This window comes from Pararge aegeria, chromosome 22, assembly GCF_905163445.1.
Source record: "Pararge aegeria chromosome 22, ilParAegt1.1, whole genome shotgun sequence".
Lineage (NCBI taxonomy): Eukaryota > Metazoa > Arthropoda > Insecta > Lepidoptera > Nymphalidae > Pararge > Pararge aegeria.
The window spans coordinates 14,143,570-14,168,756 of NC_053201.1; the positions used below are offsets into that span (position 1 = coordinate 14,143,570).

General features: G+C 37.2%; 1 protein-coding gene across 2 annotated transcripts; it reads right to left on the bottom strand.

Annotated features, from left to right (window-relative positions):
* Positions 1–7: 7 nt before the first annotated feature.
* LOC120633639 (actin-interacting protein 1) lies at positions 8–23,736 on the bottom strand. Of its 2 annotated transcripts, XR_005659203.1 has the most exons (14): positions 23,567–23,736; positions 22,055–22,267; positions 12,449–12,596; positions 11,129–11,309; positions 10,569–10,688; positions 9,583–9,747; positions 8,552–8,753; positions 6,826–6,954; positions 5,988–6,094; positions 5,019–5,121; positions 4,374–4,546; positions 3,621–3,771; positions 2,509–2,697; positions 8–2,476 (listed from the first exon to the last, which is right to left on the bottom strand). XR_005659203.1 is itself a non-coding variant. In XM_039903919.1 (13 exons), the coding sequence occupies exons 1-13, from the start codon at positions 23,580–23,582 to the stop codon at positions 2,588–2,590; spliced, it is 1,818 nt and encodes a 605-aa protein (XP_039759853.1). In that variant the 5' UTR covers positions 23,583–23,736; the 3' UTR covers positions 8–2,587. The 2 variants fall into 2 exon arrangements, 1 of the variants encoding a protein (XP_039759853.1); XM_039903919.1 differs by having other exon boundaries at positions 8–2,697.
* Between the last annotated feature and the right edge of the window lie 1,451 nt (positions 23,737–25,187).

Consider the following 25,187-nt stretch of genomic DNA (forward strand, 5'->3'; position numbering starts at 1 on the left):
CAAAAAATATACAAGTGTACACAATTTATTCATTTTATCACTTAAACAACTATAATTTTAGTAGAAACCATGTAAAAAAAAACGACAAAATCCATTAGAAAATAAGGTCGTACAAAAATACAGACTCCGAAGTTTTAATTTTGTTCTTAGCGAGCTACGATCTGAGTTTCAGCATGAGAATAACTAAAACGTGTATAGAGAAGTCTCGGTTTAAAGTCTTTTTTCTATACTTCTGCCATCGGGAGAGATTGCAGTAAATTAAAAAATCAAAAAAAAAAACCGGATATATGGGGAGTCATTTTTTTTATAATAATATATAAAATAAATAAGTAAGTCAATATGATGCACTCAGCAAATGGTGCACGTGATAGTAAGTGGCAAACCATAACCTAATAATTATGTTTTGGTGCTTAAAACAGATTACACTCTACATTTAGTTATTCTCATGATTTTAGTTACAATAATAGGACAAGCTTAAATGCGTTTCACACTTTGGCCACAGACTAAATGCAAATGATAGACGGGATACTCTTTGTCAGATTAAAACCAGTTAAATAATGATACGTCAAATAAGATCATTCGGTGTGACTGAGACTAACATTGTTCAAATCGCTGGGCGCATAATATAATAAAAAACACTTCACAGGAAGTCTTTGAATAGATTCAGAACGCAAATTTGAACATCACCATTTTTTTGCCTTCTCTTACATCTCCAGGAAAAATAAGAACTTTGCAAAACTTTTTTACCGATCCACAATTCGTGGACTACAGCCTCATTTTAAGAGAAGACCCGTGCCCTATAGTGGGCTGTTAATTGGTTGTTAATCTGATCTTTCCTAATTCTTAGGTCAATCAGCTATTGATTTCATTAAGTTTGCCATTAAAAGGCGTATAATATATACAAAACGCAACTAAAAATTTTAATAATTGAATTCGATGAGTTATAAAATATGTTATGTTGTTTAGTAAAAAACGTGATATTCCATATTATGAGATATAAACAAAATATGCAATAGGATTCTTTTAGAGGCCGCTTTATCCCGTATTATATTATTATTTTTCCCGTCTATCATTCTCCTTTAGTCTATGTCGTAACCTAATAAATATAATTAGATACAATCTAAATCTCATACAAAATCGTTTATTTTTATACTTAGTATAATATTAATTATATCAATACTCAATAGGTATTTAACGATAGGACATATCCAATATTGCAAATACTTTAAGCTTCATTCGTAGGTGCGTATGACCGATGTTTTAATTCATTTATTTAATATGAGTGACGGCAGATTAGGATACAGTTTGTCACCATTCTCTTAGGATGTATACGAGGCGACTAAGGGAGAGACTTTTAGTCCAGCATTGGCCAGTTCTATAAAAGTCATCATCATATTGATTTAGCAATAGATAAAATAATTTATTGGAAACATATGCGATTTTAAGAATTTTTTATTATAAAAAGAGTTGCGATAAGTGAAACCCAAGTTAAATTACATGTTTGACACAACTGCCATCTGATTTTCAATACAAGCGGATTTCAAATAAAAATAAAAATGAATATATTTTTAAATAATGTTAGTAAATTACTAAAATTACTTTTCGTGTTGATGTTACACGATAACTTTTGAAATTACCGACTAAGAAAACAGACCGATTGTTAAAAAATCGGTCATGCGCACCGACATAGAATATATAGACTATAAAATTACAGTATCATACAGTACAAAATTTTTGCATCAATAAAGTTAGCCGCTCAGTCGCTAAAATTTGTTGTTAACTTTATAATAAACTACGCTAATTAGTGCGAGTTATCTTTAAGATAAACCAGCCAGATAACTGTTTCGGGCTGACTTGCGCACGACGTTGCTGGCACCATTTAATTAACCGTACAAGTTGCCAGTCCGAGAAAAATACAATCAAAAAGTGGCTTAAGCTATTTTAGCCAATGAGCGGTCAGACTTCAAGAGAACTACTTTTAAATACACTTTGACTTTAAATACAATGTTTTAAAAAAATGTACGCTAACGAAAAGTTATTTGCGTACACATTAGTGAAACTTCTCTGTGTATATATTCATAAATAAATTAAAAGTCACCAAGACCCACTGTCGTACAGCGTCTTAAGTGCTTTTCACTACCAATAAGGTTTGCCCTGTTCCTAAAGGAGTTTCACTTTTTAAAAAATGCTTTCGATTCGATATGTTAGTATCGCGTACAAACGGTTAAAAGTAACTTAACGTGTAAGCAAAATAAATATGTTAGTATATATTATATAGGCTTATAAAACTCTGAGTTTAAACTCTTTAAGGAATCGTGTCACTTTACGATTTATTTCGTTATGCGGCTAATGGTTTACAAAGACTTCAAGTAGTGTGCAGCTTTAATAAAGCCTTTATTTTCTTTATATTGGATTGCGGCTAGACTGCAATCTCACCTGGTGGTAAGTGGCGATGCAGTCCAAGTCGTGAAAAAATCCCAAGGGCCGTTAAAAAAGGGGCATACTACTGTAAAGTTCCCGTGTACATATCGTAAAGTAACTGGATTTCTTGTGAATATTATGAAATAGTTATATGATAAACGAATATCTAAGAAGTTGGCAGGCTCCATATACGCGTGTTGGCGTCCTGCCCCACTGACGACAGGGTCTCGTCGTCCACCCAGGCCAGGCCGGTGATCTGGCTCTGAGGGTGCGCGTCTGTGGAAAGAGACGAGTATTAGTTTGGGTGAAATGAACGTTATATGTGAGGGGGCCACACCAGTGCCTGATTAGGAAAACGCGGGGCCCGTAGCAAATTCTTTAAAAGAGCCCCTGATCTGCTATGGGTTCTTGAGTATAAAGCGGTAAAAATACAATTCAATTCTCAATACGGGCCACACACAATATTAGTTTATGAAAAGACGAAATTAGTAAGTGAAAGACTAAATATTAGTTTTGGGAAAGACACAATAATAGTTGGTGAAAAGACTTAATACCAATGGGGAAAGAAACAGGTTAGTTAAGTTAGTGTAGGGAAATAAACAACTTAAGTGTGGGGACGGACACATTAATAAACAAAGTAAAGTTTGGGAACGAAAAAAGCTATATATACGCATAATACCGCTCTTTAACCGATCGCCTGTAATAGTAAATGATATAAAAGATTTTGTATGCTCCTTAATGAGACATCGAACCCAAGCCGTCAATCAACCCAGTCAATTTTTGCACCCTAATTATCTAAACCCTTTTTTAAAAAGGTATCCTTTACGGTCATTCACTAGAGCGCCATGAATTCTGGGAGCATTGCCAAGGAAGCCCCACTCTTTATCATGACTCTGTTGCCTCTCGCTTGCATATCTCTTGCCTATCTCTTGCCTATCTCTTGCCTATCTCTTGCCTCTCTCTTGCCTGTCTCTTGCCTCTCTCTTGCCTCTCTCTTGCCTCTCTCTTGCCTCTCTCTCTTGCCTCTCTCCCTTGCCTCTCTCCCTTGCCTCTCTCTCTTGCCTCTCTTCTGCCTCTCTTCTGCCTCTCTCTTGCCTCTCTCTTGCCTCTCTCTTGCCTCTCTCTTGCCTCTCTTCTGCCTCTCTCTTGCCTCTCTCTTGCCTCTCTCTTGCCTCTCTTCTGCCAGTTTTCTCACTTACTTTTTACAGCGACGTGCTTGGCTGGCTGCTGCACGCTCCACACGATGATGCTGGTGTCGAGCGAGCCGGAAGCCACCCGCAACCCGTTGGGGCTCCACGCGACACAGTTGACGCGCGCCGTGTGAAAGCCCCACTCCTTGTTGTGCGCCAGCTGGGAACAGTATTAATAATATTTATATTATATATTATTAGGTATCATCCCACTACATGCCAAGGGTCTCGCACCACAATGAAAAGGGTTTAGGCCGTAGACCACCACGCTGGCGTCTTGCAGATCGGTGGACTTCACACGCCTTTTAGAACATTATGGAAAACTCTCAGGCATGCAGGTTTCCTCACGATGTTTTCCTTCACCGTTGAAGCAAGTGATAAAATTTGAGTGTCTATTTGTAATATTGAAATAACTGTTTTTACTCCATGTACATATATGAATATTATATATGTATACGGTACACCAAAATAACATTTTCCAATTTTTGTCTGTCTGTCTGTTTGTTCCGGCTAATCTCTGAAATGGCTGGGCTGATTTTGACGGGCCTTTTATTGGCAGGTAGCTGATGTAATAAGGAGTAACTTAGGCTACGTTTATTTTAGTCAAATTTTTCTATATCATCGTGAGATTGAAAATATTAAGGACACCTAAACAAAACTTAATTCGAAATGTTCTATTTAAAAACAACAATACATAAGTTATGCTTTAAAACAAAACAAACGCGGAGTAAGTCGCGGGCAACAGCTAGTACTAAACAATACCTTATATTCTTCTGTGGTGTACAGGATAAGCTTCCTGTTAGAGTCGCAGGCGACCAGGTAGGTGGAGTCGGGGCTGTACCGCGCATCAGTGATGGCTCCAAGGTGGGTCAGCTCTGTGACCGGGGTGAGCGAGGTCCCTTGGAGGGAGTATATGTGGACTTTGCTGTCAGCACCTGGAAAAAGGTATCATATTTCAAAATCCCGTCTTGGATTGAGTTATTTTTATATTCATATATGTTCAAACAAGATTTTTATCTAATGCAAATTATTAATGTACCTTCCGAAATATAAGATCCGGTTTTTTCTTCCATCTCAGAATTTAGATTAATTATCTCAAGAAACCTCAACATTTTTCCTCCAATGAACATTTTTTTTACTTATAAAATAATATAATATATAATAATAATAATTTATAGAAAAAATTAACAATGATCTAGTTACAATACTGAGAAACTGTACTGCCACTAGATGGCGCACTTTCGATACCATATAAATCGTAGTCAACTTTCACGCAATCTAATAAGTAAACGGAGTTAGAAAATTTCACACTTGGGACTTTTTTTGTGATCTTTTCTTTTTCTCAATAATATTATAATAATTTACATGTATCGATGGAGTGTATCAAGAAGTATTGAGCAATCTTACCACCAACGGCTACATGTTTGGATTTGGGGTCAATCGTAACGCAGCTGGGTTCGTAATTGATTGGCAGCGTGGATTGCTTGCTGGTGCCGACGATCACTGCTAGCTGAAATAAAAAAAATATATTATGGTCGTTATGTCGGCTTGCCATATGTGGAGAAACAGTTAGGCCGGGACTTGATGGGGAGCGAGTGCTAAATAAAATATGTTATACGTGTGAATGAAAACCGAAATAATACTTCACAGGCTTCAGAGGTACATTATAATATACTGTCTCTGAGACTTATCTGTGAAACTTTTAAGTGGCTCTTTTTAACTTTCAGGCTTTTAAGTGGAATGTATAACATTATGAAACAAACAAGTTTTTGTCGGTAGGTAACTCCCATAAGACCAGACCGGAATCAGAAATATAAGAAAAAATAAATTGCTGAATTGCCCTGTTGCGAGTCGAACACGGAACCTCTAACATTGAAGACACCACTGCACCAGGTCTAGCATCTGCTAGACTTATAAATACGACGTTATAAATAAACAAGAGTCAAAAGTCACAGCCCTAAAGTCTCCTACCAGACCAGATCAGACCAGAGATAATTCCAAAATTATAAAATGGTCCCTGTCGGGGTTAAAACCCGGGCCCTCGCTCTTATAGGATACCTACTACGTGGACACGACTAATATTGAAACATCAAAAACCACTCCACTTTAGAGTAGTTTCCAGAACAAACAGTTAGTCACTTTATATCATTTAGCAGTTTAAAGTAAGTTATTTTACCTCCAATGTTCTAAACGTTTACCAAAAACAGGAAAACAAGAAAAAAATTGTGAGCTAGCAACATTCGAGTTTTCACTGTTTTTGAACACAATGCACTGCATACAATAAAGACTTAATGAGGATTCTGTATGTTCTTAAATCTTTGACCACAGCACAGTCCACCGTGTCAGAAAGGTCGTCAATGAGGGATGACAAGTTACCTCTTTAACTGTGGCCACGATGGTGAGGTCCTCGTCAGCGAGGTGGTCCAACGCCCTCGGCTGCGCGCCCAACGGCGTCGCGTCGCTCGTGTACGACGGCACCTCGCCTGGAACAACAGCGGTCTTTACTAAATCATGCTTGGGAATTTGAGCATTATTTTAATAATAATAATAAATCTTTTATTTGAGCATTAGAAGTTACAGTTCTTTGGCGTATCAAGACAACAATCTTTACAAAAATTGTATCTTTCGCCGTATCCTAAAACGCCTTCGCCTTCGCTTTTGTAGAAAAAAACGACATTAACAATATAAAAAAGTTTTGTTATAAAGCATTATCGGACCACAAGTTAACTGAACTTTAAAATTTAAGATTTTTGAACAATTGACTCAATTCACCGGTATGAGCCCGCAGACTTTGACAATTGAAAGTGTCACTGTCAAATTTGTTAAAACAAAAGAACCACCATACCTGTATAGGAAATAAGTTTGGCGTTTACTATAGCGCCACGATGATGGTGATAAAAACACATTCAACACATCGAGGTTACTATACTATTGATGGATTTCTTAATGACAAGGTTGCCAAACATACTTGACGTTTCAAAGGTTAAATTAGGTCTACTTGAAATAAACGAATGTTGAATTTTTCGATTTGTATTTTGTAAATTAACTGTATAAAACGTTAAATAAATCAGGACGAAAATCCTTATTAGATTTAATTCGAATAATTTATCTTAATACTTTGTATTTTTACGTCTGTCGGTTGAAATGATGATGGTGATGGTGATGGTGCTGGTGATGATTATACTTAAAATGAAATGATATTTAATATGTTCACCTTCGGCGCTGGCCACGGCCCTGCGCAAGGTGTCGTCGATGCCGCAAGTGAGCAGTGTCCCGTCTTTGCCGGTCCGCATGCCGTTGACCTGGTTCCCGTGCCCCTGACCCCCGACCCGGCGACCTTCGCCTGAGGGGAAGTCAAAAGCTCAAATAAATAAAAATATAAATATACAACGACAATACACACATCGCCATCTAACCCCAAAGTAAGCGTGGCTTGTTTTATGGGTACTAAGCACGATAGCTGATAATATAATACACATAAATACTTATTACATGTATACAGATAAACACCCAGACACATTTTCCGGTTGTGGGAATCGAACCCACGGCCTTGGACACAGGGTCGCTGCCCACTTCGCCAGTCGGCCGTCGTCTTTATCCTAAGGTTGCCTGGCAGATAAGGCCTCCTTTTGTACTCTACTTGATTAAAAAATGATTAATGATTTATTTTCAATGGTCAAAACGTGGGATCTCAAGTAGTATTTATATGCGTACTGAATTTTTACACGCTTTTCATAGCTTTACCTGTATGTTTGTTTTTAACCAACTCCTTTCGGCTTGATTTTGACCGGCAAACGGTCTGATTTCGCTAAACCTTGTAGATATATCGATGACCAAACAAAATGAATACTAAATAATAATTTGATAAGATTATTCCATTTTACAATTAGCAAAATAAGATTTTTGTAAATTTACATAATTTTCATCAAAAGTCGATATGGAATGATCTTAATTCTAATTTCCAACCATTCTTTAGCCAATTTCTTTTATATTACCAAATTTGATGGTGAATGTTTTACCGATTAATTTTGCTCTAATAAAATAATAGTTCAAGCGCGTTTTTGAGTTTTTCGGACTGTTCATTTATTTTTTATACGTAGTCGAAGAAGTGAAAGACGGAGACAGCTCGAACAGGACGTGAAATTTTCATTCCCTGAAAAGTGTTGCTCTGCGTTGCTCTCTCTGTACACAACGTGTAAGGGATTTACGAAATACTGTTGAAGGATGCATAAGTATATTTCAAAAGGAATCACCATGTAAAAATATTAAATCAAAAGAAGCAGAATATATATATTTTTCCATACAAACTAATCCAAACATTCTTAGTGTTTACATATGACAACCCTATTGAACATAAAAGGCCGACACGTGTATAGTACCTACGCTACGCGACGCGTAGCACATAAAGTTACTTGATTTTACTTTTGCATGTGATGTTAGGGCTGTATCAGATTGCTTTCAGTAATAACTATGGCAATAGTTAACTTACAAACTATTAGCGTTTCGGTTTCACAAATAAGTTTCAGAGATAGTGCATAATGTACCTCTAAAGCCTCTGAAGTATTATTTCCACGTTGTATTAACTTAAAAACAACAGCAGGATGTGTGAGAAATTGGGTTATGGAAGATTAAAAACGACTCGATGGATAGAACTGAATTTAATATTATCCAAAAATATTATTATTATTTTATTATGTTAGGAAGGTAAGTAATAAGTCTGTCACCTAGCAAACTGTGAACAAGAATGAATGAGATGGCGCTGGTACATTACTTTTATAACATGTAACATTCGAAGTACCTTCTCAAATATAATTAATAAATGAAGATTAGTTTTTGTATCTATTTGTAACATAAACCAACAGGATGCAAGCAACTCTGAACAAGATTTCATAATGACAACTGACAGACATTATACCCTTTTAGCCGATAGATGCGTGTACCTGTATCGACATCCCACAGAGTGACAGCGCCGTCGTGGCTGGCGGTGTACAGCCCCTTGCCCCGCAGCGCAAGGCACGTGATGGGCTTGTTGTGGCCGGTCAGCACCCGATGCGGCGTGTCCGGCGCAGACACGTCCAGGTAGTTGATGTCCCCGGACAGAGACACGGACAGGAGGTGCTTCCCTTGCCACAGACAGGACACCTGGAGCGTGAAATGCGGATTGTGATTGACTCATTTTTTATTCTTTACACGAAGTCGTAGTTGACACATATTCTACTAAATCCGATGTCATTGGTGTTACACGGTCAAAATTTGGCAGTGAGACAACTGAGGCCGGTTACAGTTACAGTTTAAAACCTTTTAAACTATTTAATATGGTATATTGAAATTATTGCCAAACATTGGTCTTACAACGATTTAAATGTAAAAGCGAGAGTGTACGAAAATTTATATGACTTTTATTATTTAGTCAATCTGACAGATTTAGTCAACCTGACTAATTTAGTTAATCTGAACAATTACGTCAATCGGACCAATTTAGTCAAGCTGACTTATTTTTAAAACCTTACCAATTTAGTCAATCTGACCAATTTAGTCAACCTGAACAATCAAGTCAATCTGATAAATTGAGTCAATCTGACCAATTTAGTCAACCTGAACAATAAAGTCAATCTGATAAATTAAGTCAATCTGACCAATTTAATCAACCTGACCAATTTAGTCAACCTGAACAATAAAGTCAATCTTACCAATTTAGTTAACCTGAACAATGACGTCAATCTGACAAATTTGGTCAATGTGACCAATTTAGTCAACCTGAACAATAAAGTCAATCTTACCAATTTAGTTAATCTGAACAATTAAGTTTATCGGACCAGTTTAGTCAACCTGACTAATTTGGATAATCTGACTAATTTGGACAATCTGACGAATTCGACCTGAACAATTTGGTCAAGTTGCCCACATCAATGGTTGGCAATCGGACTAAATTGACCATGTTTGGTAATACAAGATGCGAGGTTGCGGTCACCTGCTGGTTCTCGACCGCGACGCCCATGTTGAAGGTGGTGGCGCGCTCCCGGGTCTCCACGTCCCAGATCGCGCACGTCTTGTCCCCGGAGCACGACAACAACTGCTTGCCGTCCGGCGACCAGGCTATGCCGTACACGCCGCCCTTGTGGGCCGGAGAGCCGATCTGACAATTTAAAAAAGATATATTTCAGAATCACCGATTCACCCGACCCAATTAAACTTAATACGCCGTTATCCTGGCAATGATCATTGGTGACAGACGAGGCGAAAACGTGGAAAACAAATTAACTTAGTAGGAAGCACCCGGCGCCGCTTTCATCTCTCACAAGGTAGAACAATGAATGTTAAAATGTGAAAAATGTGTTGTTGGTAAAGAGAAATTTGGGGTGTAATTTATAATTTCTTCAATCCTTATACTCCACACCAATTAGATCCTCGGCAATGTACCCACGTTTCGCTCCGAAACCGGAGCATCCTCAGGAGATGTTGACTTTACAATGAATAAGTCATTACGAATTGTACGAGGAGAATCTGGCTCCTGCTTTTCGCGGTAAAAAGCAAATTAGGCTCAATTTTCATAATATATCATGGAATTTCGCGAAGTAACGCCCTGTTCTATCCAATATCTAATATAAGCACTTTTGAAACGCCAAGTATGTCTGTTTGTAGTGACTGTGCCACCAGTTTGGAAGGCAGATTCTACCGAGAAGAAGCCGGAAAGAAACTCACCGAACACTTATCGGTGAGTTTTTGTGTAAATGACGCATTTAGTTTACATGACGCTTTGTCAATGCTATGTGCACATTTCATTGACGTGCATATATCAGTCCATGTGTTCGTGTGTGTGATATGTTTAAAAAAACGTGTAATATGCATGTTGTTAGTGTTCTAAAATAAATAAATAGGCCTTTAGACTGGAATGGACTGGACCGTTCAAGTCTATTGATTGACGTGTAGAGACTTATGCGCCCCGTAATGTCCTACCTCTCCCTTCAGCTCCGAGGTGGCGCCGTCGTAGAGGAAGATCTTGCCGTCGAAGCCCGCTGAGGCGAAGAGACTGCCGTCCGGACTGTAGCGGACCGCTTGAGCGAAGCGAGTGTGATCCTGCGATAAACACATGTTTCAAAGAGAAAGAACGAAAAAAGAGAAAAGAAAGTAACTTTATTGCACACCAAGAAACACATGCAGCAACCAGGTTTCAGACATTAACCCCGGTATTGGAATCATTACGGTTTCGGTTTCGGTTTTTTTTTAACCCGGTTTTTATTTAATTTCACTCAATCGATTGAAATTAACCGGTTTTAGTAACTTTAGTTACCGTCATAACCACTATGCCCCGTGGCGCGGTGGTATCCATGAGGATTTCCCCACAAAAAAAAAACAAAATTGTTGACTAGCTAACTTCAGGGTGTCGGTTTTTCGTGACGGTGTTCCCGCGCATCGTAAAAATTTACTTCAAAAAAAAGGAGATAGAATATATTCCGTACTAGGACATAGGTTACCTTTTACAAACCGAAGTAAGAAGTTAATCAAGCACGTCTCACCTGCTTGGTGCACTTGAACTTGAAGGGCGGTCCCTCGAACACGGCGATGGTGTTGTCCTCCGAGGCGGTGACGACGCGGAAGGGCCGGCTGGGGCGGAAGTCCACAGAGTTGATCGGCTTGGACTGGCCGCTGATCTCACCCACCGACGTGCCGGTCTCCGCCATGAACACGTGCCCGAATCTGGGGCAAGCGACTTAACGATAATAAATAAATAAATATACTACGACAATACACACATCGCCATCTAGCCCCAGAGTAAGCGTACTCGTGTAATGGGTACTAAGATAGCTGATATGAATAATATACATAAATAATTTTAATTTACAGATAAACATCCAGACAATGAAAAACAGTCATTTTCATCACACAAACATATTCCAGATGTGGGAATCGAACCCCAGAAAGCAGGGTCGATGCCCACTGCGCCAGTCGGCCGTCATCATAATCTCGTCACACTTCCCACAATGAGAAGGGTTTAGGCCGTAGTCCACCACGCTGGCCCAGTGCGGACTGGCGGACTTCACACTTGAGAACATTATGGAGAACTCTCAGGTATGCAGGTTTCCTCGCGATGTTTTGACCGATAAAGCAAGTGATATTTTAATTGCTTCAAAACTTAGAAGTGCGTGCTGGGATTCGAACTCGCCTCCCCGAAAGTGAAATCGAAGTCCTACCCACTGGATCTTGTGCTTCAAACCACGAAGATATGATAACAATAAAAAGCTTTAATAACCACAACAATTATAAACATTTTTGTTATTTTATAATGCATATAATAATTTTCGGAACCGACAGGATTTGAACCTGCGACTCTCGGACAATCGCGGCCTGAGCGCTTTATCCAACTAAGCTAAGGCTTTCCAACCGCAAATCGAAATTAGAAAAGGCCTTTTATATCATTCCTATAGCGGCTGTAGCGCCATCTAGTAGGAAACATTGCAGTTTCGATCTACTTTTTTAAAGGTCCATATTACAATATGAAGGACAAGAAAAACCGACATAGCTCAGCAAGTCGCTGAATGAAAGTCTGCTGAAGTGCCAATGGGGAGCCGATGGACGTTGGGGTGCAAAGGTGCTAAAATAGCGACCTTACGCAGCGTTAGTAGACCCCTGACTAATATTGCGCGGAGCCGCTAGTCCCAAGCGCGAAAGACCATGGTATTTGGATATCCCTACAAAAGACTTATGTCCATGAGTAGATTGGTTGACATCGAGTTGAAGATGATGATATCGATGTTTCTTTTATCATTACTTTTTGCCACTTTCTGCTTCTCTTAGTGGCACTTCGTCTCCTGAAACAGAACAAGAAGGGAGTATACCTTTCTCTGCCTTCCCCGACCACGACCATTCTCTGGCTGTCCGCACTCCACGCGATGTCCTTGATCGGTCCACCGATCGGCTGGAACTCATTCTTGAGGATGTGCTCCTTGTTCACCGTGTCCCAGATCCTCACCTTGCCTGACACATCTGAAAACGAGGCAATAGGGAAATTAGATTACAATGTTTCATCATGGATTTCCTGACGGATACAGACAGACCAGACCAGATTACCAGTCTGTCAGTCTGTCTGACTGACAGACTGGTAATCAGTTTTAGTAATCCTTTTTGACAATATTTTAGTCAATCCCAACCGATTCTTATAGCAATATAAACTATTGCCCGCGTTTATTACGTTTTTATAATCCCGTTGAAAACATTTGTTTTCCCGGGGAAAGTAGCCTATATTCGTCCTGCTCTGTCACCTAACTCAATGCACAAAATTAGCTTAGTTAGGGCGTATTATGAGGACAAACAAACAAATAAACAAACACCCTTCCGCATTTATAATATTAGTATGGATTTATTTGCAACTCAGAAATAGAAACAGATAATACCAGTTTTTAATGAGTGACCTTGGATTGTAGACTTTCACTGGAGTTTACTATTCAAGTTCACTGTCACATATTCGCAACAAAATAATCAATACAGTAAACTTCAGATGTCAGATTGAATTTAGTAGTGCCATCCTTTTCCGACTCTGTCCTGTAGATAAGGATAGCGCTACAAAACTCAATCTTTAATCTTAAGATTTGCATTAGACCTTGTAATGCGTTAACTTAGCTCAGCTACGCAGTCAGTAAAAATTGACTTTGAAAGAGCATTGCATGTTTATATTGCGTACTCACTTTCAGTGTTCTAGAGGATCATCGTGTGACATAGATAGTGTTTTTACTTCAAAAAAGGAAGTTTAACTGTTCATAGACACAATCCAAAAAGCGCGCGTATTTTATGCAATACTTAAATAAAAATTATCATCGTCATCATCAACGCATTAGACCGCCGCACTGTAGGACACAGGTCTTCTATCAGAATGAGAAGGATTTAGGCCGTAGTTCACCACGCTAGCCAGGCGCGAATTAGTGGACTTCACAGAGTATGTCATGGAGCACTCTCAGGCATGCAGGTTGTGGAGCACTCCTCACGACGTTTTCCTTCACCGTTAAAGCGAGTAACATTTAATTCATTCCAAACAAAACAATCACGCTCGAATGAGGAACCGGTTAAAACAAAAATCAATTAGTGGACAGTAAAAAGGTGCCAAATATGTTTAGGTTGGTGACTCGGCCCCGGAGTCAACGCCCTTTATAATAACATGCACTGATGAAAAACTTGTCCTTGGTACCGAAATTATAATATAAAACGACCAACGAAGCGTGTCCGAGTCTGCAACAATATCTGTAACGCTAGTTGGTTCCCCGCATACAATGTCTGAAAGTTTCGTATATGAACTTTATTCCACTACAAAACAATGGCGTGCACTTTTGATAATTCACTTTTTATGTCATCATCATGTCAACCAATGGACGTTGTGACGGCCGATAGGCGCAATGGGCAGCCACCCTGCTTTCTGAGTCAAGGCTGTGGGTTCGAATCCTACAAATGTTTGTCTGATGAACATTAATGATTTTCTGTATATTATTAGTATTTATGTTAGTTAGTTGATGGGATAACTAAATTCGTCAACTTAAAACTAAAGGTACGAGGGTTTCAAATGCGCCCTGATCTAAGAAGAAGCCCAAGAACTGATACGATGCCGTGTAGAAACCTATTAGAGGTCCGGGTTTAATACAACTGCCGTACTCTAGGTGAGATTTCAGTAAGAGCTAACTCGAAGTGGATTAAATATTGGATAGAAGCAGGCGTTACTTTGCGGAAATCCATGATATATTATGAAAATTAAGCTTAGTTTGCTATACTCCGCGAAAAACATTAGAATCTGTATGGTGTAGTTAATAATTGGACGGCCGACTGGCGCAGTGGGCAGCGACCCTGCTTTCTGAGTCCAAGGCCGTGGGTTCGATTCCCACAACTGGAAAATGTTTGTGTGATGAGCAATAAGTGTTTTTCAGTGTCTGGGTGTTTATATGTATTTTCTAAGTATTTATGTATATATAATTCATAAAAATATTCATCAGTCATCTTAGTACCCATAACACAAGCTACGCTTACTTTGGGGCTAGGTGGCGATGTGTGTATTGTCGTAAAAAAAAAAAAAAAAAAAAAAAAAAATTTATTCCATCCTTATACACCACACCAAACAGATCTTCGGCAAAGTACTCTCTACTACACGTTTCGCTCTGAAACAGGAATGAATAATTGTTATGACTTAACAATTATTCATTGTAAAGTCAACATCTCCTGAGGATGCTCCGGAGTATGAGGATTAAAGAAATTATTAATTACATTACATACAGATTCTCCTGCTTTTCGCAGAGTTTAGCAATTTAAGCTTAATTTTCATAATATAGCTGCTTTAACGGTAAACGAAAACATCGTGAGGAAACCTGCATGCCTGAGAGTTTTCCATAAAGTTCTCATACCCGCATTTGGCCAGCGTGGTAGACTGCGGTCTTCTTCTCCTTCTCATTCTGAGAGGAGATCAATGCCCTGTAGTTGACCGGTAATTGATTGATAGTGATGATGATGTTGCGATCTTTGGAAAACGGGGAAAGCCACGGGGAACAGTCAGTCCGTACATAAAATTTAACACCTCGGGAATCTAAACATAGTTTAATCTAACATCGGTCCATTTGGCCAGCATCCAAGCCGAGCCGTATCATTACACGATTTCTAATATCTCGGGTGACAAAACCTAACGCCACGCTCTTATGAAATGGCCCAGCTTGTAACTATTACAAGTGGCTCGTTGACTCAGTGGTTAGAAACTTCGACACACGAACACAATTATGTACTTACGCATAAAAAATATTTTCGCGTTAAAATATAACTTTCCACCAATGTGAATATAATTTTATATCAGGTAATGAATAAAGACTAGATTGGAGATAAAATAGTTCCATGATTTACCCAGATAAGCCAACCGACAACACGAAAATATATAAAATCTTTTGAATTATTTATCAACAAACAGACAGGTTTAGTTTTCAGTAAAAGTTAATAGTCAATAGTTATTAATACATAAACATTAATATTATGCGATACAAATTAATTATCAGATAATGAATTTTCTAATACAAATGCATACGAATTCATAAATTCATTAAAATATTTTACCTACAATAACAAATAAAAGTCAAGTTTTATAATATTTTGTTTTCCACGAATTCTATTAACTGTAGAAAGCCTTATCTACCAGCTAAGTCTTCGTTTTTTCTGAAATCTATTATCATTTGTTGGATTTCTTATACAATCAGAGATCCATGCCTGTTACAGTCTGAAGTCTTTCAAAGGTTGTGATATTTGGATAGCGGTCTATTGGGATGTCGTAGGTAACAATGACTCCATTACATATTAGTGAGCACGGTTGAAAGCGTTGATAGCCCAGTGGGTAGGACTTCGACTTCACATTCGGGAGAGCGAGTTCGAATCCCGGCACGCACCAATAACTTTTCCAAGTTATATGCGTTTTAAGCAATTAAAATATCACTTGCATATCAGGGCCCCAAGTCTGCTATTACAATTGTGTGTCAGTGATCGATCAGTGACTTCATAATTGTCAATTTTGGCATATTTGGTAGTCTGCTAACACAATGGTGTCATTATGGTGTCATTATGATTTTCCGATGGAAAACCACTGACACTTCAATGAACATTTGCTAGTCTGCTGCACAATGACAATTCAATGATCGCACGAATTGGTAGTCTGCTAATATTTTGACAGTTCTATTGATCATTGTGAGACCATTGAGACGCAATTCTGCAGTCATTGCCTTTTAGCAATATTATTGTTGATTACAATTAAATTGTGAAGTGTGAGATCATAATATTCAGATTAAGGTGGAATATTTTTAAGTTGGCTAAGACTATTGATGTTCTTCAATACCATTTGATTAAGCGTAGCAGGCGCCGTCGAGCCCGCAGCTTGCTAAGAAACAATGTAGACTACTTTAGGATATTCCCGATGCGGAATTTATAAAAAAAGGAGTTGCTTGGGAAGCAGACTGTAATGAGTCAAGTGTGGGAGCTCGCTCCACTTAGGCATTCCCAAACCACGGTAAGAAAACAACTTTAATTTTCGTTGCTTTTTAATTAAGTATAGTACCTATATCTCAGAATAAGTTATGATGGCATGGCTGTAATGCTGGTATTTCTGTTGCAGTTACTGGTAGCACTAGCATTTTATGCATCTGGCTCTAAAAAACGATTAACGATTGGGCAGAGAGCCCCCCACAATGTTTCTCAGATCACTGCCTCAAGAGCTGTGGGACAAATAACGGAGGTGCTTAACACCAAATTTAATAAAAAGTGTTAAATGGCCAGAGTGATAAGGATGCTGAAGTGGAGTGATGGATGAAGGAAGAAATTATATTTTACCAGTTATATGCGTACTTTACCAAGAAGAATGCTTTTTCAGCTTCTATGAAAAAAATTACTTCAGATATCATAGATGGGACACATGTGGCAATAATAAGGCCAAATGTTCATGAAAGGCACGATTATAACACTAAGGTATTCCATTCCCTAACTGTTATAATAGTAACTTTAATATTGAACTCATATTTTAATATTATGTGATATATCTAGCCAATAATCTTCAATTTATTTAACAATCTGTGACGCAGATTTAAATATATTGTGCCTGCAACCCAGGCTCTGCTCTTAACTCCAATGTGTGGCAGAGTCACCCACTCAGCCAACACTTAACTCCATTAAATGATAATGGGGCATGAGGTTTTTTTTAGGTATTACTTATTTTAGGTTTTTTTAATTAATTCCAATATAGATTTTTAATTGTCAAGGTTAATATTGGTTGGATTTTCAGGTGAGTTTTTCCTCTGTGGAAAACTATGATGACCACAACTTAAATACTATAGAGGGGAGATACACCACACTACTCTATGCATGAAACTTGTGACTGTATGCAATACAGTAGAGCGCTGTAAAAGTATATTGGAAGAATGTTTCAGGTAAAGTAAATAAAATGCTTTAGATAGCATGTTAGGGTCTCCTAGATTGAAAACTGTAATAAATCATGTACATAGTTTGATGGTCAAGTGTTTTATTTCCAAATATCTTTTTCTGGTAATTGTTTAGAGCAAGTATGCATTATAATGCATACTTGCTCTAAACAATTGCACTGCTGGCAAGATTGCAGATGCATGTTGTGTTTGGCACAATATAAAAGCCACAACACAATTAAAGCAATTCTTCTGCAAGAGGCATTTAACTTTTGTGTGTTATTAAAATTATTTTTATAAATCTATGAGGAGACAAATAATACGAGTTAATAAAGATAAGACACTGAACAATGATTTTTATTTACAGTAATTTAGTTTACAAATGAATACATGTAAAAAATGAAGACTCTTCAGCTGGCTTCCAATAAAAGCAGGAGGATATAATTTCATTTTGAAATCCAAACCTTTATTGTTACCCTTTTTATATTCATTGCAAGAATTATTTATTTTATCTGATGAAGTTCCTTATAGATAGAGGACAGAATTCTTCAACAGATAACAGCAAATCACTTTGTTCGCAATTAGAGCCGAGTTGGAAAGGTCTATCTCATAAGGACTTGGTTCACAGAGACTTCAACTAGTAAACCAGGGTCTGCTTGAAGGTTGGGCACTGCAGCAGGCTCTTGTCAAAAGACTGTGGACAAAGGCATATATTATGAGTATATGTGTTCCAAGGGTTAAACATAGTGTTTTGTCCTATTAATCTATTGTTTTTAAATATTCTACAACAATTTTTTACTCTGTTACAGGGATGCTGGTCACAATTTGTGCAATACCTTAAATGGGTCCACAAGTTAATAAAAGATAAAATTTTTAAAAGAAAATAGAATGGAATGAAAACCTCCTAGCTTTAGTTTTAAGTTAAAAAATGTAGTTAGCACCACCATGATAAGTACAAGTTCATTAGCACCTGTGACAAGCGTACATGAATAAAGAATAAGAATTTTATTAAATTTTTGATTACTCCCCATATTTGTTTTTTTTAATTAAATTACCAGAGATACTGTTGGAAACACACCAATTTGATGCCTACTTAGACTTCATATCATGCTTAAACAGTACAAGATTGCATTACTTACTTTCGCTCTTCAGTGGGAATTTATTTATAAAATTTGAGCGTAGGTACGCAACCCAATGTCGCTTCGCCTGGCAACGTCCGTTATTGGTACAGCTGCAGTGTCCAGGCTGATCTGTCTAACTCTCCAAAAGCAGCGACGAAGTTTGCTCGATGAGGAGCATTTTGTTTGTTTTGATTATAATTTATATATTTTCACTAGCACAAAATAACGTCAATGAAATTTAATGTCAATTCGACAGTTACAGATTAAAAATAATTATTTTTGACAAAATTTGGCACACAAAATATTTGCTTTTTGGGTTCCTTCGATTGTTTTACCAAATGTGATACAAAGTTCGTCTTTAGAACACAAATCAATAACATTTAAAAATATTTCTAATCAAAAATTCGCTTAATTGGACATTATTAATTAATGGTAGTTTTTTTAATTTTACTTCTCAAACACAGTTTGACCAAATGGCAACACTGATTCTCTTTCTACCACAATGCAATTATCATCCAATTACAATCCAATTGTAAGACCATTGTGAATTTAGTAGACTAGCGACTTTGGGCACAATGATAATTGGATTGCAATGGAATGGTGTCATAATGACAAATCTTGTAAAATAGCAGACTTGGGGCCCAGGTCTGTCACTTTCATAAAATATCATGGATTTCCGCAAAGTAACGCCTGCTTCAATCAAATATCCCAGCGAGAGTTCCGGTCCACCATGTCGCGTAGAAACCGAACAGGGGTATGTGTTTATTATAACTGCCATTCACCAAACAGGTTAGCCCGCTACCATCTTAGACAGCATCATCGCTCACCACCAGATGAGATTGCAGTTAAAAAAGTTGGCGCAGTTTGCAGCGGCCCTGCTTTCTGAATCCAAGGCCGTGGGTTCGATTCCCACAACTGGAAAATATTTGTGTGATGAGCATGAGTAATTTTCAGTGTCTGGGTGTTTGTATGTATATTCTAAGTATTTATGTATATTATTCATATAAATATTCATCAGTCATCTTAGTACCCATAACACAAGCTACGCTTACTTTGGGGCAATATGGCGAGTTGTGTATTGTCGTAGTATATTTATTTATTTATTTATAAAGCATAACTAAAAATTTCCACTGGATATAAACCAAAACCACCTGCAGTCTGTTCTCCTCTTTTTTTTTTTTAATTCTAAGGTTGCCTGCCAGAGATCGCTGTTAAGCGATAAGGCCGCCTTTTGTATTCTACTTCTTCTTTCATGTTTCTTTTTTTGTTTATTGTATATATTCTTTGTGTGGTGTACAAATAAAGTGTAATTTATTATTATCTTTTTAGTACGGCAGGGCCACTTACACTAACTAGATATAACTACATAACTTATGGATAAGACAAATTAATGAGAGATGTCACTACACATTTTAAAAGACATGATATTAATATAGTGTACTATAGTGATACTCTAAGAATAATCAAGTAAAGGTTATTCAATATTCTCAGAGTATCTCAACAGTTCACGGAACAATGCTGTCCACCCGTCATGGAATAGATCCCATTGACCAGTGCTGTCCAAGAGCGCATTGAATGAAGACAACGAACGCGGTATAGATGCCATGCTTCGTGCAACAGTGTTACAGGAAGGGACTACGAATAATTGGTTTTATTATTAATAACTAGCTGACCCGTGCAACTTCGTCTGCACCAAATCGGTTATTACCGGAAAACACGAATAGAATGACATTTTCTAAAAATGAATCCTAGCTAGATCGATATACCGCCCCCGAAACCCCCTGTATACCAAATTTCATGAAAATCGTTTGAGCTGATTCAGAGATTCCATTTATATATATATATATATATATATATATATACAAGAATTTCTCGTTTAGATATAAGATAATAAAAACTAATGCGACCGAATTCGCTGGCGCAAACTAGTTCAACAAAATAATGTTTACTAATACAGCATTGCAACAGATAAGGTGATAAACAAGGTGATTCACACTAAAACCTTGGCAACACCTTTATATGGTCATATTTTCTTTAGCCAAGTGTTTTATGCATCAACTGTTTTTCTAAAGGTTAGATGTTTATTTGGCACCACCAGAAGCCTGTGGTACATTTATCAATGGATTGAGCCTATATTTACTAATATTATAAAGAGGAAATATTTATTTGTTTTTTTTGATACATCACTTAGATAACTGATGGATGCTAGGGTCTTATACCTGGATATTAGAAAACGCAGCTTTGGCTTACCCTCCCAATTTATATATTACTAGCGTACCCAGCCCGCTTCGCTGGGCTAGATTTTGCTTTATTTTATTTAAACAATAAACTTACATCATTAAATTTTTAATTTAAGTCTCATAATAAATTAAATCATTTATTTCTCTCCGTATTCATTCTCTTCTATTCTCTTCTCGAGCTGGTGAAGATCATTATCTACACCCATGTACACCCAACAATAGAATATCATCATAGTAAATAAAAGCTGTATTTGACAGTTGACAGTTCAAAAATATGAGTGCTCCGATTTGACCAAACTTTACAGGATTACTCGCCAGGTCAATCTGGCGATTCCCAGAAAGTTTCATTGAAATCGGTCCAGCCGTTTCGGAGCCTATATGGAACATACCCACACACTCTGTCTTTTATATATATACATAGATAGATATATTAAGTATTCATATAACTTAAAAAAATTATTTTGATGAGGTGATAACTGATAGTGCTGATAGCAGTGGGAAAGACTTCACCTTCATTTTCGGGAGGAAGAGTTTCAATTTGAAAATTTGACAGCACAGACAGCAACCCTGGTTTCTGAGTCAGTGAGTTTGATTCCCACAACTGGAAAATGTTTGTGTGATGAACATTAATGTTTTTCAGTGTTTATTTGTATATTGTAAGTGTTTCTGTATATTATGCATAAAAATATTCATCAGTCATCTAAGTTTCTATAACACAAGCTACACTTACTTTGGGGCTAGATAGTGTATTGCTGTAGTAAAAAAAAAATTCAGCATGCAAGCACCTCTTAAGTTATATGAATTTTAAGCAATTAAAATATCTCTTGCTTCAACAGTGAAGAAAAACATTGAAAAAGGTGTGTGTAGTCCACCAATTTGCACTGGGTGGATTACGGCCTTAGCCCCCTTCTTATTATGGGAGTAAGCCGTAAACCGCTTGATACTATGATATAAATTAGGGAACATATTAAGTTATATAGCCTATAGTTATTCTCAACAGTTGGGTTGACAAATGCAAAAATTAATTACAATCCAACCACTAGTTCCAGACAATATTATTATCCAATTAAAAAAAAATCTTTAGCTTTATTATTTGCATAGATAGTCATTTAAATTGTTATGATGTAAATGATTATAATATAAAATGGTACAAAGAAAAAACTTACCTCCGGAAGCAATATAGAAACCGCTTGGTGAGTATTTAGCTACATTCACTTGACAGGAGTGTTCAGTGTACACGTCGGATATTGCTGGATTCTCAATGTCCCTTATAATAACTGAATTGCCATTTGTGTAAAGGAAATTTTTCCCTTTAGGATCTCCACCCAGCACTAAAGGTGTACCGCGCTGCGTCCTAGGCAGTGCCGCAAACGTATACTCTGGAAAACAATAACATTATCAGAACCATGGAACTGAATTAGAATTATGTACTATTAAAAGAGAAACTGCCAGGATGAATAAGATGCACACCATGAATACACAACAAAGGTTGCCTGGCAGACATCGCTACTTAGCTTAGGCATTCTCTTTCTATTTTTATGTTTCTTTTTTTCTTGTATGTACTTTTACTTTATGTGGGGTACAAATAAGGAGTAAAAAAAAGAATAATAATACACAAAAGTGCACTATTTAAGGATGCTTTTGTACAATACTTTGTTGTGTGTCTTTCCATTAACAGCTAAGAACGAAACCAGGCAACGAAAGAAGTAGATGGGACACACACATTCATTGAACATGTCATGTGTAGCTGAAAGCACATCACACATATTGATGTCTTTCCAGAACTTAAAGTAGCCTATGTCCTTTCAACTAACTCTATGCCAAAAACAAAATGATCGGTTGGATAGTTAGGGTGTGAAAGACGGACAAACAAACAAACACACTTTTTTATAATGTTAAGTCTGTTAAGTCTGTTATAATGTAAGTCTTTTTTCATGGCTATACTATTATATAGTATTCCTCTTACTATCTAATAGCTATCTACTATATAGCCTCTTACTATCTTAACCCTTTATATATATATATAATAGTGGCCATTGCCTCTGAACAGAGCAACACTTGGCATACAACAAACACATCCTACAAAGTGCCGCTCTGTCTCAACTTGAGGCTAGGAAGTTAAGCCTCATCTGCCTGTGATCACACCCGAAACCCACTTTAGACGCTAATTTGGATATTGCCATGAATTGATTGAATAGTACTTCCCCATATAAGCGCTGACAAAAAAAGCACAGAAACACAAACTAAAACCCCTGAACTTGAAATTATTCCAAGGAGGCCTACTTAATGAGCACTTTTTAAACGACAAGTCTGTCTGTTCATAGTGACTGTTCCACCAGTTCGGAAGGCAGATTCCATTGAGAAGAAACCGGTAAGAAACTCAGTCTTAAGAAGTCTACTACTAGCCCGGATGCCAGGTTATCGATATTTAATCTGTCAGAGAATGTTGAGCCATCTGAATTCTGAGAACGAATGGATACACCTACAACCATTTGTCGGTTATTAGCCCAACACGGGACAGTTAGACAGATTTATCAGGAGGCTGACTGGCATTAGCCACCCCATTATTCCCCAACAATTTTACTCCGCCATATAGTACCGTTTCATATTTTAATGTTGAATCTACCCATCACGCTTTCGAATTCACAAACGCACATAAAAAGTCAATTAACACTTACTATTTGAATATGACATTTTAATTACACGTATAAATAGTTATTTCACACACTGACGCCGACAAAAATAAGTTAGAATGAGTACTTTTTAGTTTAATTTTACGAAAACAAATTCAGCCGATACAATCCATAGCCTCCCGAAAAATGACGTGACGTGAGTCGTGACGTCCCGGCCAGTGATGAAAACTTGAGAAGACAAACGATGGATACGATTAATCAAATCGATTTTTGTGTTGTTCAATAAATTGACGTTTTAGTTTATGATGGAAGCGTAAAATCCTGGAATGAGTAAAGCAATTAATTGAAATTGACACACTTAATGTATACGTAGCATTGTACCGGGGTGCTGAGTCACTTGGTCGTACGTCAAAATTATTTGCAACCCTCATGAAAGTGATCTTGAATTGGTACTTAGTTAATACTTATAATATAGATAAATATGTAGGTATGTGAGTGGAGATTCAGTACTCGTGACCAGCTTAAACCTGTAAATTTTCATAGCTTAAAAGCTACAAAATAATAAGTTCTACTGTTATACAATTCTATGAAAGCAAAGTAGGCTCACTTTACGAACCCTTAAAAAACTTAAGTCTGTCAGTTTGTACTGCCTCAGATTGGAAGTTAGTAGCAAGATATTCTATATACTCTTTTCCAAACAGCATTTTAAAAATTGAACATTAGTTATTTTTTTGTTCGAGAGCTGTAGTGGAGTCGGCAATGATTGCATGTTGTTTAGACGTCTTATGCCTTGCTATGTCCAAAATAATCTTAAAAAACTAAAACTATAGGAAGTATTAAGTACCTGCATCTTATCCACGAACGCATTCACGTTATCTAAGTTTATATTATATTGATCGTACACCTCTTTTTGTAAACTAAATATTATAGGGCATTTGAGGGTTCCCCGCAGACAGGGTAAAGATCAAAGAAACTGGGACTGGGAAAATTCACGATATATAACGCACCCTTTTTTACCTTTTTTAATATTGCCCAACAACACGTTGTGAATTTAATGTTAAAACCGATGATAAAAATAAAATCGATATAGAATAATAACTTCAAAAATAAAACTCGTCGGTATGCACTAGTGGAAGTGACAATTTATCGTCGCTATGTTGGTAGCCCATTATTTCACGAAATGCCCATATAAGGGTTGGTCCTTCTTGGTGATAACCATGAATGATGGAATTAGTCTGTACTTATGTAGGTATCGACAACAGGAAAGTTTACTCTCAAAATTCCACCCAGAAAACTGAACATTAACGATAGTAAGACTGATTTTATTTAACCAAAAACTTAAAAGCAGCAGCCCTTTTTTTTTCGGCTCGTGAGTAATCTAATGCATTTTTTTTTAAACTGATTAGCAAATTGCTCAATGTCTAATGACTGTTTAATTTTACTTTGATCTTATGCCTGATTAGATAATCCGTATTATTCAATTTTATTTAAAATAACATAATAGTTAATCATTATAAATCAAATTTGGATGGGCATTTTCTAGACAAGCTGACTTCATTATCATTATCAGACTTATTATTCGTTATTATGCGTATATTATGCGTGCGGCTAGAACAAAGAAAATTCAGAAAATATTAATACCCAAATTTTTCTTGCAGGGATCGAA